Consider the following 17,848-nt stretch of genomic DNA (forward strand, 5'->3'; position numbering starts at 1 on the left):
CTTTCACAAAAAAAAAAAAAAAAAAAAGCTTCTTTTGCCCTAAACATAGTTCTCTATTGAGAGTCTTAATTAGTATAGAAAAATAGGTCTTTAGCACTTTTTTAAGGGGAAGACTAGTGTGGTGGCGTAACAGAGCGGATTGACTTTAGGCTATGAAATTAGCCTCATATAGTGAGAAGGCATATGTTTTACAGACTTTTTCTTTTATGATTCTCAGAGAAATTCCCTGAAGACTGTGTTTCAAGATGTTGCTGGAGCATAGCAGAGAGAAGCTAGCAAAAATGGAGAATTTGTACTTGATAGTACCCTTCCTCATATTACTATTGTTGTTTCATATTTTTCCTGTAAAGGAATCTAAGGATTTATTTGCCAGGCAATCTAGTGGTGCTGATGTCCTCAGAAAGAAAGAAAAAGCTTGATGTGCACATCTCCGAAACAGAAAAAGTCGAAATATGACATAAAAAGGAATTGGTGTCATGTATTTATGACAAACAATTCATTCCTCTTCATTTTTTTCAAACTTTCACTTTTAAAAGTTTTATTTCATAATGAGTAGTAATTGAACATCTTTTCTTTGATCTTTTCCCTGAGTTATCACTTTCAAGAGAACCATGAAACTGTGAAATTTGAAAACTGAGTATGAAACAGAGGTAAAAGCCTACTAATGCTGTATGGCATTTTGTGGAATACCTTTTATTCCCTTAAAAACAAAAGAAAAGTTTGTATTAGGTTATCTTTAAAAATGGACCACATTAAATACATTTTAAATTATTAAAAAAAAATGTTTCCCTGGATACAGTTTGATTTTAGCAGAAATATCTCTAAAAACTGCTTGTATGTGCCTATTCTATTTTTGGCAGGGTGGGTGAAAGAAAGGGCTTTTCTCCTCCTAATATCTTTTTTCTTCACTTTTCTGGTAAAGGGTCTATTTTTTGCTTTATTCATTTCTGTATATTCCATGTTTTATTCATCTTTATAGGCTAATATGCCTGGAAGCACACTTAATTTAACAAACACTCATATAACTCTTGTAATATTTGTTGCCATTTTATGAATTTTATAGCTCATAACACATGTTATTAACTTATGTAATACCCTAGCTCATGTAACTCATTATATTTTAACTTACAATCCTCTAACAACGCAGTGAGGTATTAAATGCTAGTATTATCCCCATTTTGCAGATGAGAAAATTAAGGCATACAAGGATTGAATTGTATGTGTGTGACTTGTCCAAGGTCACACAGCTAGTGAATGGTGGAGCCAGGATTTGAACCACAGCTATTTGGCTTCAAATTCTGTGTACTTAACCCATCTGTATGCTGCCCTGCAAGTTAGCGTTCAAAACATTTTATTACATAATTGAAAGAGAAAATAGAGTGAATGAAGTAATATTTCCTTTTTAAAATGTTTATTTTTCATTACTGTTAAATTTTGGAGATCAATTATATACATATATATTAATTTTCACTTATCCCATTTTCTAGATGAGGAAACAGATTTAGAGAGTTTAGACAGTTTGCCCTAGATTATAGAATTATATGTAACTGTATAATACAGATTATAAATAACAGAACCTGTCCTTGACCCGAATATCTGGACTTCTGCCTCAAGTTTCTTAACAACTGCTTTATACTGCTTTGGTACCATTTTATTTTACTGCATGGGGGGACCACAATCTATTTTATTTGTTACTGAAGGCATAGTCAGTTTCCAGTTATAAGCAGTGCTAGCAAACATTTAGCTTCTTTACTGAGTGAATGCTCTGTGTAAAAAACTGCATTTGTTGCTATGTGGAATAAAAATAAGTCATTTCCTCAATTTCCTATATTTACGCAACTCTATTACAAATTTTGGTACAGAATACAGATGAAAATTTGAGAAATTCCTTATATCTTATTTATTCCTTGAGACACAGAGAGTGAATATTTAGTCAAGTTTACTAAAAACGACAATAAAAAGGTTCTGGAGATTTAGGAGAATGACAGAAAAATTATATCTAATCAGTGGCTACTTACAATAAATGTTAAATTTATTACAAATGTTAAAAGGAAATGTTTTGATTTGTAGTCTCACTTTTGTTTAGACACATCTTATGGTTGGTCTTTGCTCAGGGAAGAAATCATCAAATGTCTTAAAGTGTATTTGCTAGATGTTTAAACATAAGTAAGACATAGTGCACAAATCATCTGCAGGAAGATAATGAGGCTGTCACAGCACAAAATGTTCTTTGTTTTTACAGGTTCTATTAGTTAATGTATTAGCAATTTTCTAAATGCCACTTTTGCTTATTAAGAGGTTTTGAGAGCACATGAAAACATACATTTTATTCTTGAATGCAGCATTTCTGAGATTATTAGCAAATGTGATTCTGAAGGAATATTTTCAAATACTCTGAAGGAGCATTTGGGGGGAAAAAAACACGTTAGACACTTTTGCCCATGCAGCGTCCACATAAAAGTAAAGATATTTTTAAAACTGTTTATCCTATTTATAGCATCTCTTATTGATAATCACAAAATTTGCCCTTAACTTTCAGTTTCATTCACCAGAATTAAATTAGGTGGTAAATATGATAGTGATTTATAAAACAAAATATAATATTTTTATATTATAAATGAGATCTAATTATTAATAAATTTAAACTAAAATTTCTAAAAATAATCTATTTTCACAATTCAATTTTGACACAAATCTTGGATTTCCTAATCTATATAGTTAGTAGGACATCAGGAAACATAAGCTTGTTTCAACAAATGCCAAAATGACTATTAAAAAATTAAAAGTCGTTCTTCTACAATATGTGTTTATATATATATATATATATATATATATATAATTTAATTTTTGCATGTTTGCTGATTCTCCTCCATCCCCAGTACCCTTCTTTTCCTCCCTGGAGTATATTTTACCTTTTCTTACTCTTCTCAAATTCCTGCCCCATTACTTTAATGATGTCTTTCTTCCCCACCGCAGCTTTTAATAATTCCCCCCTTTCCTTCTCTGCATCTCCTTCTCTCCTTAGCTCTCAACAGTTTTTTCTATGACAGTAGTTCTCAAACTTTAGTCTCACATGGAAGGCTTGTTAACTCAGATTTGGTTGGGCTCTACCTCCTGAACATCTGATTCAGGAAGTCTGGGGTGAGGCCTGAGAAAAGTGTTTAAGTGTTCCCTGGTGATGCCAATGATATTATTTTGAGGACCACCGTTTGCGAATCATGTTTATAAAAATCACCTGTCACTATGCTAGCATTCTTTATTGTTGTTTAGTACCATTTGAATGCAATTTTTGAAGAACACACTTTTAAATATTTATTTAGTTTCCTAATTAGTAATTAAACATAAGCCTAAACTAACATTTCATCTCAATGCTTGGCAAAGAAATGCAAACCAAGTTAGACTTCTGCTGAATTTCCATCCTGTTGAATAGCAATCTTTAAAAGAGTCTATATTTTTAGGCTTTGAAAAAAACATTAAAGAGTTCTCACTTCTGTTTGCACTGTCCCAAAATACATAAGAAATGTTTGAAATACGGGCTGGATTATATTTTTGAAGTATAATGGGGCCATTTTTATAAAATGATAATCTTTTTGCCTGAACTGGATGAGGACCGTTACTGTCTAGAATATTCTGTCTACCCCAAGAGTGTGCGACGTCTGCATTAAAGACACAAATTAATTTGTAAAGTTTCTCCAATGTTCTTTGAAAGTTAGAAAAAATTAGAACTCATTAGTTCAGGAAATTAGAGCTTTCCTTAGATCATAGAGAAAAAAGGATGCAGATGCCTATTTAAGTATTTTAGAATTTCTACCCATTTTTAATATTGTGGTGAATAAATGTTTCTAAGGATTCAGAATACTAATTTTCAGAGAATTTCAATCATATAATAATATTGAATATTTAAAATATAAACATTCCTTAAAAACTGACTTAGCTGTTAACTTGTTTGTAAGTGGTCTAGATTAGGCCAGCACATACCAGCCTAGCCACTGATCATCACACTTCTTTAGAGAACTTTAAAAAATGCACATATGTAGCTTCCTGACCCCATCCCAAGATAGATTCGAGGCCCACTTATCTAAAATCTATAATCGTAAGTAGTGTACCCTGTAGTTGTTAGGCACTAAGGATTCCTGATGTTATAAGTGCTGATCTGGAAGTTTTACAAAGGTATTATCAGTGGCTTTTTCAAATATTCAAGGATGACCAGTTGTGATAAGCTCTCTCTAGGTGAATTACTGCAATAGCCCAAACAAAAGTATTTCTGTTATTTTCCACTGTTTGAACTACTGGACCTAAGTACAATTAGCTATTTTTCAGACAAAAATTAAGGAAAGGTTTTAAATGGGATGACTTCATCCATAATCATTTCTATAACAAACACTCTTCAGAGGTCTGTCTGGAAGTGCTGACTTTTATTCTGTAGTTATTGGAAACCAACAATATCTTGCTCCCAGAGTACTGACTTTGATCATCTAACCGAAGAAAATTTCTTAGTGTTCTCTATTGAGTTTTTTAAACTTGGTTTTGCCTCAATGTATCTCTTTTATATTTACAACTCATTTTTAGGAATATTAATATTGGAAAATTGAGCTGATAAAACTTGCTGTCAAAATTGCAGAATTCATTTGTAAAAGTCAGCAATTCTGTCTTGCATTTCAGATTTCTGTGCGTATGATCACAAGATGTTTGCTGAATAAGAAAACAATGATTGCCGTATTTATTACTCTTTAAAGAATAACTAAAATATGTATCTCTTTCTAAATGCTTATCTTTGGAGCAGTAAAATTTTAAGATATTAACATATATACCTTAAATAAACTTATCTCGATAAAAGATAAACATCTTGATAAAAGATGAATAAACTTTTATCTTGATAAAAGATAAACATTTATCTTGATAAAAGATACACTTTTATCTTGATAAGGTTTTTTTTTTGTTTCTTGTTTTTTTGCAGGCAACTGGTTTTTTAAAACCACCTAATTGTCTATATTGATGAGCTTATGTTATTTTTCTAGGAAGGTATACATTTAGGTCAGGTATGCATTCCTTAACCTGGAATCCATGGTTCATAAGAGTTCACAGCGAATTTCCTGGAGGAGGTTCATAACTGGAACTATGAACATATAAAGTTAACTCTGTAAAACTATATGAAATTATGTGTGCAATCACATGAGTGTGTGTTTATGCATGTGCATATGTGTTTAAAAGAGCGTTTATAGCTATCTTCAAGGGATCAGTAGTCCCAAAGGAGTAAGTGTGGTTTAGGGTTTCATGCAGACACTTTATGAAAAATTATTTTAATCAAGATAACTCGAAAAATAATTGAAAGCTCTTTAGACAATAGTTACATTTTTTCTATAACTAAATTCAATTTGGTACCTCCTAATTTGGCAGAAGAGATTACAAGTAGTGAAATTTAGTTTCAACATTTGAAATAAGTTATATTTTTATCCTCTTTTGATGGAATTTAAGGAACAGTCAAATATTATAGCTTTTAAGATATTTTTTGAAGTTTTGTTTTACGTTGTCCTGGTGATTTCTTCTTCTTCTTTTTTTTTTTTTTTTGTAGACGGAGTCTAGCTCTATTGCCAGGCTGGAGTGCAGTGACGCGATCTTGGCTCTCTGCAATCTCCGCCTTGTGGGTTCAAGTGATTCCCCTACCTCAGGGTCCAGAGTAGCTGGGATTACAGGCATGTGCTACCATGCCCAGCTAATTTTTGTATTTATAGTAGAGATGGGGTTTCACCATGTTGGCCAGGGTGGTCTCAATCTCTTGACCTCGTGATCTGCCCACCTTGGTCTCCCCAAGTGCTGGGATTACAGGTGTGAGCTACCATGCCCAGCAATCCTGGTGATATTTTATAAATCACAATCTGTTGCTGGAAGAGGAACATGACTGTATCAAAACTTATTGAGCACCAAAGCATCCTCTCTGTGTATCTGTAGTTCATCCTATGCTATCTCTGTACAGTACCTAAATTACTGAACATGCATTCATGAGAATCCAATTGATGATAGTCCAGATTTTCTGTACTAGCTTTTTTCTAAATTCAAAACTTAATTTTACTGGAAAGGATGCTGGAGATGCTCACATATTTTATAAAGATAGTTACAGAAACAGACTACTGAGTACCAGTACTCTGATTAGTCATGTAGAAATATAAATCTATATATTTGGTTTAAATAATTCTTTAAACATTAAAATTTATTTTAACAAATATGACATAAACCAGTGGATATTTGGATGGACAGAGCTTTATTAGTCTGGAATGTGGTTGATTTAATTAATTTAAACACATATATCTCATTTGTTTTCTTTAGGACTTGAACATATTGCAGTGGAAACCTCTCATTTTCATACTTATTAAAAAGACAAATGTCTTGTTCACCCATAACATTGATAGATGCAGACATAGATGAAAGAGGTATAATAACATTGATTTCTAAATCCAAGTATGCTATAAGCTACTTTGTCCATAAGGGCTTTGTCCATGAGAGCTCTGGAGCCCAATAGGTTGGGGCTGATTTTTCACTCTGCCTTTTGGTAGTCATGTGACGTTGAGTATATACTGTGCTTCAGTCTCTCTGCCTCAGTTTATCCAGATATGAAATGGAAATTATAATTAGGCTTGCCATGAGAATTGAGTTAATACATGTAAAGCACTTTAAGCTGTGCCTAACACAAAGTATTCAATACATGTTTGCTATCATTCTTATCAATTACTGTCTGATAGATTGGAATATTAATGTAATGTTTCTAAGCATGAACTTAATTTCAGTTTATAAGGCCAAGAAGTAAGCATAATAATATGTTTCTTAAGGCCTGAAGTTGAGGATGGAATGTCATTTGAATAATAAAAGAAACACATGTATCTGGTTATTTCATATAATCTCTTCTTTTATAAAATGAGTTAATTCTTCTTAATTATCTCATCATATAAATTAGAGTTTAAATATTAAGGTGGAAATAATATTTCTTTCAATGTCTTCATAGCAATATTCTGTCCTTAAAATGAATTAACAAGAATTCAGTTTTAAAAGGATATTTTAATGAGAATATATATGTTAGGCAGACCCTTTTTCTATTGGTTGCAAAGATAACAAAAGGGGTAAGATTAAGCAAAGCTTGTTCAAAAATAACAAAGGAAGATTATCAACTTTATTTTGAAAGTTGAGAAACCTCTTTTATGATTAGACTTTAGAGGTCGTATATCACAGTTCTGGGAACTTGTTTGCAAAGTACTGGTATGCCCTTAGAATTCACACAAATTTATTAAATAGATACTGCTGGTCTGGACCACTTATGCCTATGTTAGCTGGTTCTCTTGATTTCACCTGCCAGCAAAGTGAAGTGAAACATGGAATCATTGCTTCATGTATGACAAATGCAATCCCAGGGAAGGAGCTCTGAAAAAGATAGGATTTCCTTGACTGAAGACTGTGCTACCACTCCTTAACAAGCTATTCACCATGCAAATGAACAATGAAGTCCCACACTCAAACAGCTGTTAACTACATAAAACTGTTAAGGAGATTAACAGTGCCAGAGGCTGAAATGTAATCAGGCAGATAAAATACTGATAAGATAAATATTCCTGTGCAAAATAGCAATAATGTTTAATTAATTTATTTTTATATGACTGCAGCAACTGAGTTTAGAATACTTGTGAAATATACTAAACTTTAAAACATACTTTTTTTCTCTTTGAAAGGTATAGAAAGGTAGAGGTATGCAAAATGGGATACGTTATCTGGATATTTGTTGACATTTTTGATATTTTAATAGACTTGATTTCATTGTAATGTTCAAATATGGCAATTAAAGGTCAGCTCCCCAATTATTGTTTCTAAAGTTTGTCATCATATCATGTGAAAGCAGAGTACAGATAGAGAAAGGTTCAAAGTGAAGCTAACATTGGGATGTTTCTGCTTTTGGTCCTGGAAAGAAATGAGAAGAAAGATCTTTGGAAAATTAGTACAGATGTCTCGCAATATTCTGGTTTGCACATGAAACTAAGCTAATGTGTGTTATGGGCCATTCATAAAAACATTCCTATTAATTTACTGAATGAATTTGTGATTGCTCTTTTTAGGGGTGTGTATGTGTATGTGTGTGTTTATGTGTTTGTATATATATGTAGGTTTTAATAATACCAGAAGTGTACCTTCACTTAACCTGCAGGAGTTTGTAATTGTTACATTTTGTATATTGATTTCTAAATCCAAGTGTGTTATAAGCTACTTTGTCCATAAAATATTCACTCAAGGCATAGTGCTAGTCAGAGGCATATTCTGTAATGTTTGTGAGAAATGAAAGCCATTTGAGATTTAGAATTATAATTTGGAAGATTCTGTTGCGCATTTTTTTTTTGCCTTCCCCAAATGCCTCAGCCACATGCAACAAACTGATGTTTGTAACATAGCCTGTTGTCCCTATACTCACTAATATCTGTTAACAGCAAAAAAAAATCATATTAACAGATTATGTTTGTGTTGACATCTCTATTTTTAATCTATTTTTTAAAATTACACTGATAGTTTTATAACCAACTATGTTAGCATATTTTTAAGCTAGTCAGAAATATTGCATTAACCTTAAAAACATTGAGTATCAATCAGTGTGATTTGTTACTTTTTGGAGGTCAACAGATTGTATTAACGTGTCTTAAATAGGTAGAGAAGAAATGTGCAACAGGTATAAACTAATATCCTGAATATTAAATAGGCACACATTCAAATATATTTTAATACAAACTTTTAATGTTGCAGAATTAAGAAATATTTTTAGGGTAAGACTCAAAGATCTTAGGATACAGCTTTATGTTTAAGATGTCTGTTTTGTGGAAGGTAAAGGATTATGGAAGTAAGAGACTACAAGGAAAATCTTTAGGAAAATTAATTTTTCTTTATCATTTAATTATCACTCCTCCTGATAATTTCTAAAAAATCAACTTAGTATCTTTCCTACAAAATATTCCCCAAATATTATACAAATTAACAGAGTTCTGCTAGAATAGGTGAGAAAATGATGACAATTGACTATAAAAAGATATTTACATTTTAGAACCACACAATAAATTATTTTCATTCACATACTCACATGATTATGAAGAAGCAAAAACTGCAACAGACCTTATTTTATAGGGCCAATGAGGATTAAAATACAAAATAGCAGAGTATTGACAGAAACTGTGCTTCATATAACAAATGAAATTGAAAATGTCTTCAGTATTGGCAAAATTGAACTTGGAATATTCTTGTCTGATGTCAAATAACCCATGTGATGGATGCTTTCTTAAAAGTAGGAGAGGGAGGTAGAAAATTAAAACTTTAATTGGAGTATTTATCAAGAAGATGCAGCTACTGAAAATGAAAATAAATTGTGTGTAATGATATTTGTTTAAATATTACAAAGTCAGGAAGTTTAACACAAATGATCAGTACATTTAATATCCATAGGAAAATCCGAGACTCTCAAACAAAAGCAGGAAAATAAACAAATCTAATAATATAGGCTTCATATAAGACTGTATTGTCATTTATACTCAGTGTAAAGGAGAGAATCTCCAAATTTTGGATTCTCCTTTGAATAGATCTTTGACTTACTCTAGTCCTACTATGCAAACCTAATTTATTCTTTTTTGAAATTTCTTTGTTTTTCTGCCTCTTGCAGTGTGACATTTCACTTTTCAGTCTTTCAGCTGAATAAGCCATATAACCAATTTTTTTTAAGTTTCTGAATTTTAAACAATTATTTGTCCTTTTGCTTTCTCTTTCAGGAAGTTGATGGCAATAAAGTTATGTCTTCATTTGCCCCACACAACTCATCTACCTCACCTCAGAAGGCAGAAGAAGGTGGGCGACAGAGTGGCGAGTCCTTGTCTAGTGCAGCCCTGGGAACTCCTGAACGGCGCAAGGGCAGTTTAGCTGATGTTGTTGACACCTTGAAGCAGAGGAAAATGGAAGAGCTCATCAAAAACGAGCCAGAAGGTAAAGACTGGAAAAGAAAACAAAGTTGGTGCTGTGTCCTGATTTTAATACTTTGATTTTAACTTCTTGATTTGTTTTTTGATTTATACTCTTAAAGTAAAGTTGGACAAAATGGAAACTTATTGCTATGAAGATGGTTGGTATATTTTTTTCAGAAACACTTAGGCCTGTCTATCTCAATTTTTTAAATCATTAATTTATGTTGTGATGTTATTTTTACATATGAGTAAATTAGTTGAGTGAAAATGATTCAAGAATAGAATGTGGCAGCAGAACCGGGAATAGTAACCTACTTGTCAAATATCTGCAGTCTAATTTGTTTCTCTCCATTTTTTTTCCCCCTTGTGGATTAATGTAGAATTTCACTACATTTCATAACCTTTATACATTAATAATCTTATCCTACCTGTTTCCTGTATAGTCAAAAATTAATATGGTTAGGACTATTATGTATTTACAAATTAGTGATTCTTTAACTTTTAGAAATGCTTAAGTTCCTATTTGCTCAACTTCCAGAAAGTCTTTCTTTTAAGATTTTATCCTCTAAATCTCTTCAATAGTTCCTGATAGGAGCCTTCAGGTAATATGCAAATGGACTAATCTTAAAATTAAAGCAAACAAGCCAATAAAATAACTGTTGCAAATTATACAAACTTGTGCATAATTGACAATCATCCTTTATGTTACACATGCTTACTAACTCCTATTTAAACCTCTGTCCATCCTAAGCATGAGTACCATATTGCACACAAGAACAGGCTTCCTGTTTCAATCAGATGGAAATGTAAAACAAACAAACAATGATGTGCAGACCTACTTTATAACAAAAATATACTGCATGTATACCGTGTAACAATAAGTTGGGCTCATTTGTAGTCTGTTAGGACACTGGTAAATTATGAGGATACCTGACACAAAATTATGTTAACCTGTGTATGTGGCAGTCATGTGACAATTAAATATTTCTGGTTCCCTACCAAATGCATAGCTGGGATCTGGATTTTGGTTAAAATTTATGCAGTTCTCATTATCTGAGAATTGGAAAGAATTTTAAAGATATTCTTGTCAGCCAAAGATTTTGGATATTTTGTTACATGTCCTCCCATTCTTGTGGAGATAAAAATGGAGTGTTGAGGGGGATCCAGACAACCTTATGTTTTTAAAGTGGTGGATTGTTTCCTAATATTAAAAAAATACAGTTTTATAATAATTATTTTTTAAAAATAAAACATTATAAGGAAGAAAATTAAAATCACCTGAAGTCATAGCTATTCCTGTGTGAAATAGCAATAATGTTTAATTATTTTTATACTGCTTCAGCAACTCAGTTTAGAATACTTGTGAAATATACTAAACTTAAAAAAAAATTTTCCTCCTCTTTGCAAGATGTAAGAAGTTAGAGACATGCAAAATGGGATATCTTATCTGATTTTTTTGATATTTTTGATGTTTTAATAGACTTGATTGCATTGTAATTTTTTGCATGAAGTCATAGCTGCAGGTGATTTTTATTTTCTTCCTTATAATGTTAATATGAAGTTAATAGGATTCCTATCCTTAGGATGTATTTTTTAGTGTTTATTTTTATGTATTCTGCTAATTTTTTATGATTAGCTTTATGCAGATGGTCCCCAACTTACCATGGATCCACTTACGATTTATCAACTTTAAGATGGGGCAAAAGCAATACACATTCAGTAAAACCGTACTTCAAATTTTGAATTTTGATATTTTCCTGTATGTAGTAGGATACTCTCTCTCATTACTGGGCAGCGGCAGGGAGCCATAGCTCCCAGTCAGCCACACAATCAAGAGGGTAAACAATGATACTCCACAGTACGTTGTGTTGCCAGATGATTTTTGCCCTATGGTGGAGTAACAACATATGTGTTCTGAGCAAGTTTAAGGTAGGCAAGGCTAAATTATGATGTTCAGTAGGTTAGCTGAATTAAATGCATTTTTGACTTAATGATAATTTCAACTTACAAAGGGTTTAAGGACATAATCCTATTATAAGTCTAGGAGTATCTGTACTTTTAAAATATTGTGCTTCCTATTTCATTTAGAATTATAGTATGGGTGTGTCTTCTGCCAAGTAATATACTTTAAAAAGAAATAACTACCAAGGCTGGGAACGGTGGCTCATGCCTGTAATCCCAGCATTTTAGGAGGTCAAGGCAGGTGGATCACCTGAGGTCAGGAGTTCTAGACCAGCCTGGCCAACATGGTAAAACCTCATCTGTACTAAAAATACAAAAATTAGCCAGGCGTGGTGGTGTGTACCTATAGTCCCAGCTACTCGGGAGGCCAAGGCAGGACAATAGCTTGAATCTGGGAAGGGGAGGTTGCAGTGAGCCAAGACTGGGCCACTGCACTCCAGTCTGGGCAACAGAATGAGACTCTGTCTCAAAAAAAAAAAAAAAAGAAATGACTTTCAAATATTCTAAAGTATGACCATGATTTACTATTATAATTCATACATTCATTTGATTTTTAAAAAACAGTTTTAAATTTACAGAAAAGTTAAGCAGATAGTATGGAGTTCCCATGTATTCCATCCTTATACACAGTCTCCTCTCTTATTAACATCTTACATTAGTATGGTATATTTGTTAAAATAACAAACCAACATCGATACATTATTATTGACTAAAGTCCAGAGTTGATTTAAACTTCTTTAGTTTTTACCAAGTGTGCTTTTTCTGTTTTAAGATACCATCAAGGGTAACACATTGTATTTAGTTGTCATGTCTTCTTAGGCTCTTTTTGGCTGTGGACAGTTTCTCAGAATGTCCTTGTTTTCGATGACCTTCAGAGTTTTGAGGAGTGCTGTTCAGATACATTGCAGGACATCTCTCTATTGGAATTTGTCTGAAGTTTGTCTCAATCAGATGAGCTTTGGAGTTTTGGGAGAAAGACCACAGAAGTAAAATACCATATTTGTCATCTCATATCAGTTACATACTTTCTATGTAATTTAGAATGTTGGCGTTGACCTTGTTCATTGGCTGAAGTAGTGTTTTGCAAGTTTCTCCATTGTAAACTCACTCTCTGTCCCCTTTCTACACCATACTCTTTGGAGAGGAGGAGCTCTGTGTAAGCCACACTTAAGGAATAGGGAGTTATGGTACTAGAGCCCGAGTGTCTACATAATTTATTTGGATTTTTCTACATAGGAGATTTATCTCTTCTCTACCATTTATTATTTCATTCAATCATTTTTTACATCAGTATGGATTCATGAATATTATGTTATATTTTGGGTGTCCTTTTTACATACCACTATTGTGATTGTGATAATGATTATTATTAGTTTAGCACTTCTTTTCTTTCTGACACTGTAAGATACTGGGGGCTTATTTTGTATATTTCTTACTCCAGTGCTAGAACCATCCACATCTCTAAGAAGCTCTGGCTCCTTTTATTGGAGAATATTAGAATGCAAGATCTGAATGCTGGGTATACCCTTTGCTTCTGATGTATCATTTCTTTTAGGGCCTCTAAGCGGACAGAGCAATGAAAATATATGTGTGTATACTAACCTATATATGTATACATTTATAAATATTTCCATGTTTGTCTATATTAAGCTGAACATGAGTTCTTACTAATGTCTCTAACTTGAATCTGTTTCTGCATGGATTATTGAAGCTTCATTTCTTGTTGATCTGTACATTTCCACCCGAACAGTGAGAAATATGGCTCCTATTAACCACCACTCATTTATGTAATTGTTCACTTCTAGTATACATGTAGAAGAGTATCAGAATAATTAACTGCTACTACCATAGGAAATATCTTTGTGAACTAGGGTACAGTGTATGGGTCCTTTTGCTTTTAGTCTTACAGATTCCATTCATTTCCAAAGTGACTAAGGTAGCTTACTTTTCCCCCACCCCATTCGGTGAAATTGTTTCATATATTTTTAATACAGTTAAATCAGTTCTGTATTCTTTACTGGTGTCCCTCATACTCCTCAATGATATTTTTTAATTTACTTATGTTAAAGTTCACTTATTATGTTGTATTATACATTTATATGTACAAATGCATAGAAATGTGCAATGTACAATGCAGTATGCATTGACAAATGCATGTTGTCACTTATTTACCACTGACAGTGTCATGTAGAATAGCCTTCACTACCCTAAACTATCCTATGTTTCACCTATTCATCCCTCTTTTCTTCCCCAGAGTCCCAAGTAATCACTGATCTTTTTACAATGTATAGTTTTCCCTTTCCTAGAAAATCATATAATCAGAATAATACAGCATGGGGACTTTTCAGACTGGCTCTGTCACTCAGTAATTTAAGGTTCTTCCACAGCTGTTTGTAGCTTGATAGCTCATTTCTTTTTATCAGTGAACAATATTCCATTGTATGAATATACCACTATTTTATAAATATGTTTTGCCTATCAAAGCACATGTTGATTGCTTCTGGCTTTTGGTTATTATGAATAAAGCTTCTATTGATACTCACGTGCAGTTTTTTATGTGGACATAAGTTTTAACCAAATTGGGGAAATACCTAGGAATATGAATGCTGGAATTTATGAGAAGATTATATTGTAGCCTTCGGAGAAACTGCCAGACTATCTTCCAAAGTGGCTGTAAGATTTTGCATTCCCACCAGGAATGAATGTAAGTTTCTGTTGTTCTACATTCTCACCAGAATTTTATATTGTCCATTTATTTTATTCATTCAAATAGGTGTGTAGTGGTATCTCATTGTTTTAATTTGTAGTCCTCTAATTTTAAGCAATGTTCAGCATCTTTTTGTGTGCTTATATGCCTTCGATGAGGTGGCTGGTTTGATCTTTTGTGGATTTATTAACTGAATCATTTTCTTGTCAATGAGTTTTTCGAGTTCTTAGTATATTTTGTATACAAGTTCTTTGTCAGAAATGTGTTTTGCAAATATTTCTACCAGTCTGCAGCTTGTGTTTGCATTGTCTTAACATTGTCTTTTGAGGAATAAACATTTTAATTTTAATAAATCTAATTATTAATTGTTTTCCATGGATTATGCTTTTGATGTCTGTAAGTAATCATCACGTAATCCAGGGTAACTTAGATTTTCTCCTATCTTGTCTCTTGAAGTTGTATAGTTTTTCATTTTGCAGTTTAGGTCTATGACCCCTTTTGAGTTAAATTTTGTAAAAGGTAGTTCTGTGTCTGCGTTCATTCGGTTTTTCTGTTTGTTTGTTTGTTTTTGTTTTTGTTTTTGCTTTTTTTTGCATATAGAAGTCCAATTATTCCAAGACCATTTGCTGAAAAGACCATTATTTCTTCATTGACTTGCCTTTTTCCTTGCCAAAGATTAATTGAATGTATTTGTGTGCATCTATTTCTGCCCTCTGTATTTTGTTCCATTGATCAGTTGGTCTGTTCTCTTGCCAGTATCATCCTGTCTTGATTACCATAGCTTGATAATAAGTCTTGAAGTTGGATAGTGTCAGCCCTCCAGCTTTCTTCTTTTTTTTCAATATTGTGTTGGTGTCCTGAGTCTGTTACCTTTTCTTGTAGACTTTAGAATCAATTTGTTGATATCCACAAAATAACTTACTTGAATTGTATTGAGATTGTGTTATACCTATAGATTATGTTGGCAATAATTGACACCTTAAAAATATCAAGCTATCATATTTATAAACATAAAATATCTCTCTATTTATGAAGATCTTTAATGATTCCTATTGAGTTTCATAGTTTTCCACATATAGATCTTAAACATTCTTTGTTACATTTATACCTATTTCTTTTTTGATAGAAAAATTTAAATGTAAATATAAATTATATTCTTTTTAATTTTATATTTCAATTGTTTGTTGCTGAAATATGGGACATTGACTGTAGTATATTGCCCTTGCATCCTTTGGCCTTTCAGGACTCACTATTAGCTCTAGTAGTTTTTACTGATTCCTTGAAATTTTCTACATAGACAATCATGTTATCTGCAAACAAAGATAGTTGTATTTATTCCTTTTAAAGATGTGAGCTTTATTTTATTTTATTTTTTTGTCTTCTTGCATTAGCTAAGAGTTCCACTACAATGATGAGTAAGTAAGGGTAGTAAGAGGGGACATCCTTGCCTTGTTCTTGATTATAAGGGGGAAAGCATCTAATTCTCACCATTAAGTGTGATGTTACCTGTGAGATTTTTGTAATTTTTTTTTTACCAAGTTGAGAAGGCCCCACTCTATTCCTAGTTTGCTGAGAGTTTTTATTATGAGTATTTGTTAGAATTTATCAAATATTTCTTCTGCATCTATTGATATGATGTATGCTTATTTTTCATTATACCATTGATGTGATATGCTTTTCAAATGTTGAACCAGGCTTTGCAAACTTGGAATAAATCCTACTAGATTATAATTTATAGTTATTTTTATATATTGTTGGATTTGATCAGTTAATATTATTAAGGATTTTTACATCTATGTTTATGAGATACACCATTACATTTTATGTAACGTCTTTATCTGTTTTTGGTTGGTAATGCTGGCTTCATAGAATGAGTTAGCAAGTGGTTCCCTCTCATGTTAATTTTTAATTTTCATTTGAGGTGCCTTCAGCGTTCAGGGCTGAGGTCTACCAAGAACCAGCTTTGTGATAGTAGGTGTTGTATTTTAAAAGTAGCTTTTGGGGGTTTAGCTTTAGATGATGTTCTCTATGGAAATTTGGTATATGGCCTTGGTATTCCCCCACTGTATCATATTAACTTCTAAGTGGATACGTAGACACTTAATTTGGAAGTGTATGACATGCCAAGCCCAGTGAGTAAGTCCCAAGAGAAAAGAGTGCAGGAGATAGATACCTCCCCCATCTAATTTTCTTGGCAGGAGACATTAAGAAGTACTGGGGGCCAGGCGCAGTGGCTCACATCTGTAATCCCAGCACTCTAAGAGGCCGAGGTGGGCAGATCACCTGATGCTCAGGTGATGCTCAGAATCACCTGAGGTCAGGAGTTTGAAACCAGCCTGGCCAATGTGGTAAAATCCTGTCTCTACTAAAAATAAAAATAAAAAAATAGCTGGACATGGTGGTGGGCACCTGTAATCCCAGCTGCTTGGGAGGCTGAGATAGGAGAATCACTTGAACCACGGAGTTAGAGGTTGCAGCGAGCCAAGATCGTGCCACTGCACTCTAGCCTGGGTGACAAAGCGAGACTCTGTCTCAAAAAAAAAAAAAAAAAGAAGAACTACTGGGAATTAGAAAAGGATAATACCAAGTAAGAATAACTTGGGTATAAAAGAAGAAATAGAGCAATAGAGCATCCATAGCAGGAAGGGAAGACACAAAGAAACGTCACTATTAACATGAGAATGTTATTATTATTTTATTTCCTACAACAATGTACCTTTTTTACTTTCCTCTCTACAAATATATTAAAAGCTGAGCTGAGGAGTGACTTGGTAAATAAAGACAAAGAGAAAATACAGAGGTAGTATTTATGAAAGATTGGAATATAAATTGCAAAAAGCAAGCATCTAAAAGTGTTAGTTTCAGAAAGGTAATTTTAGCATAAACATAGAACCACTAAGATGCATTTATGTTTACATACACAAGATTATTTGATATGTACTTTGAATATACAAAACTATAAATAGACTCAGTTTTACTGAGAATTTGCTATGACAAGAATGTTTATTTAATAACTGCAATGATGGGAGAGATGCATCAAGGAGTAATTTATGTATTTGAGTAAGGCAATGATCTAATCACCAAAAAAAGAGACAGTAACAAAGCAAAAATTGTATCATAAAAAAGAATAGTAGAATGTTGACAGAATTTTGTTTTTTTAAATTACAAAGAAAGAAGAATGGGTATCTATATTTAATATAATATATAA

General features: G+C 32.7%; 1 protein-coding gene across 4 annotated transcripts in view; it reads left to right on the top strand.

The window, feature by feature from the left end:
- Nucleotides 1–17,848, top strand: part of SOX5 (SRY (sex determining region Y)-box 5) — a 1,042,185-nt gene that overhangs the window by 714,776 nt on the left and 309,561 nt on the right. For all 4 annotated transcript variants that reach the window (XM_011961452.1, XM_011961451.1, XM_011961450.1 and 1 more), the window contains one exon: nucleotides 9,783–9,993. In XM_011961452.1, coding sequence (XP_011816842.1) covers nucleotides 9,783–9,993 — 211 coding nt within the window. The remainder of the gene's footprint in view (nucleotides 1–9,782; nucleotides 9,994–17,848) is intronic.

This window comes from Colobus angolensis, unplaced genomic scaffold (assembly GCF_000951035.1).
Source record: "Colobus angolensis palliatus isolate OR3802 unplaced genomic scaffold, Cang.pa_1.0 Scaffold550, whole genome shotgun sequence".
In the NCBI taxonomy this organism is placed as follows: domain Eukaryota; kingdom Metazoa; phylum Chordata; class Mammalia; order Primates; family Cercopithecidae; genus Colobus; species Colobus angolensis.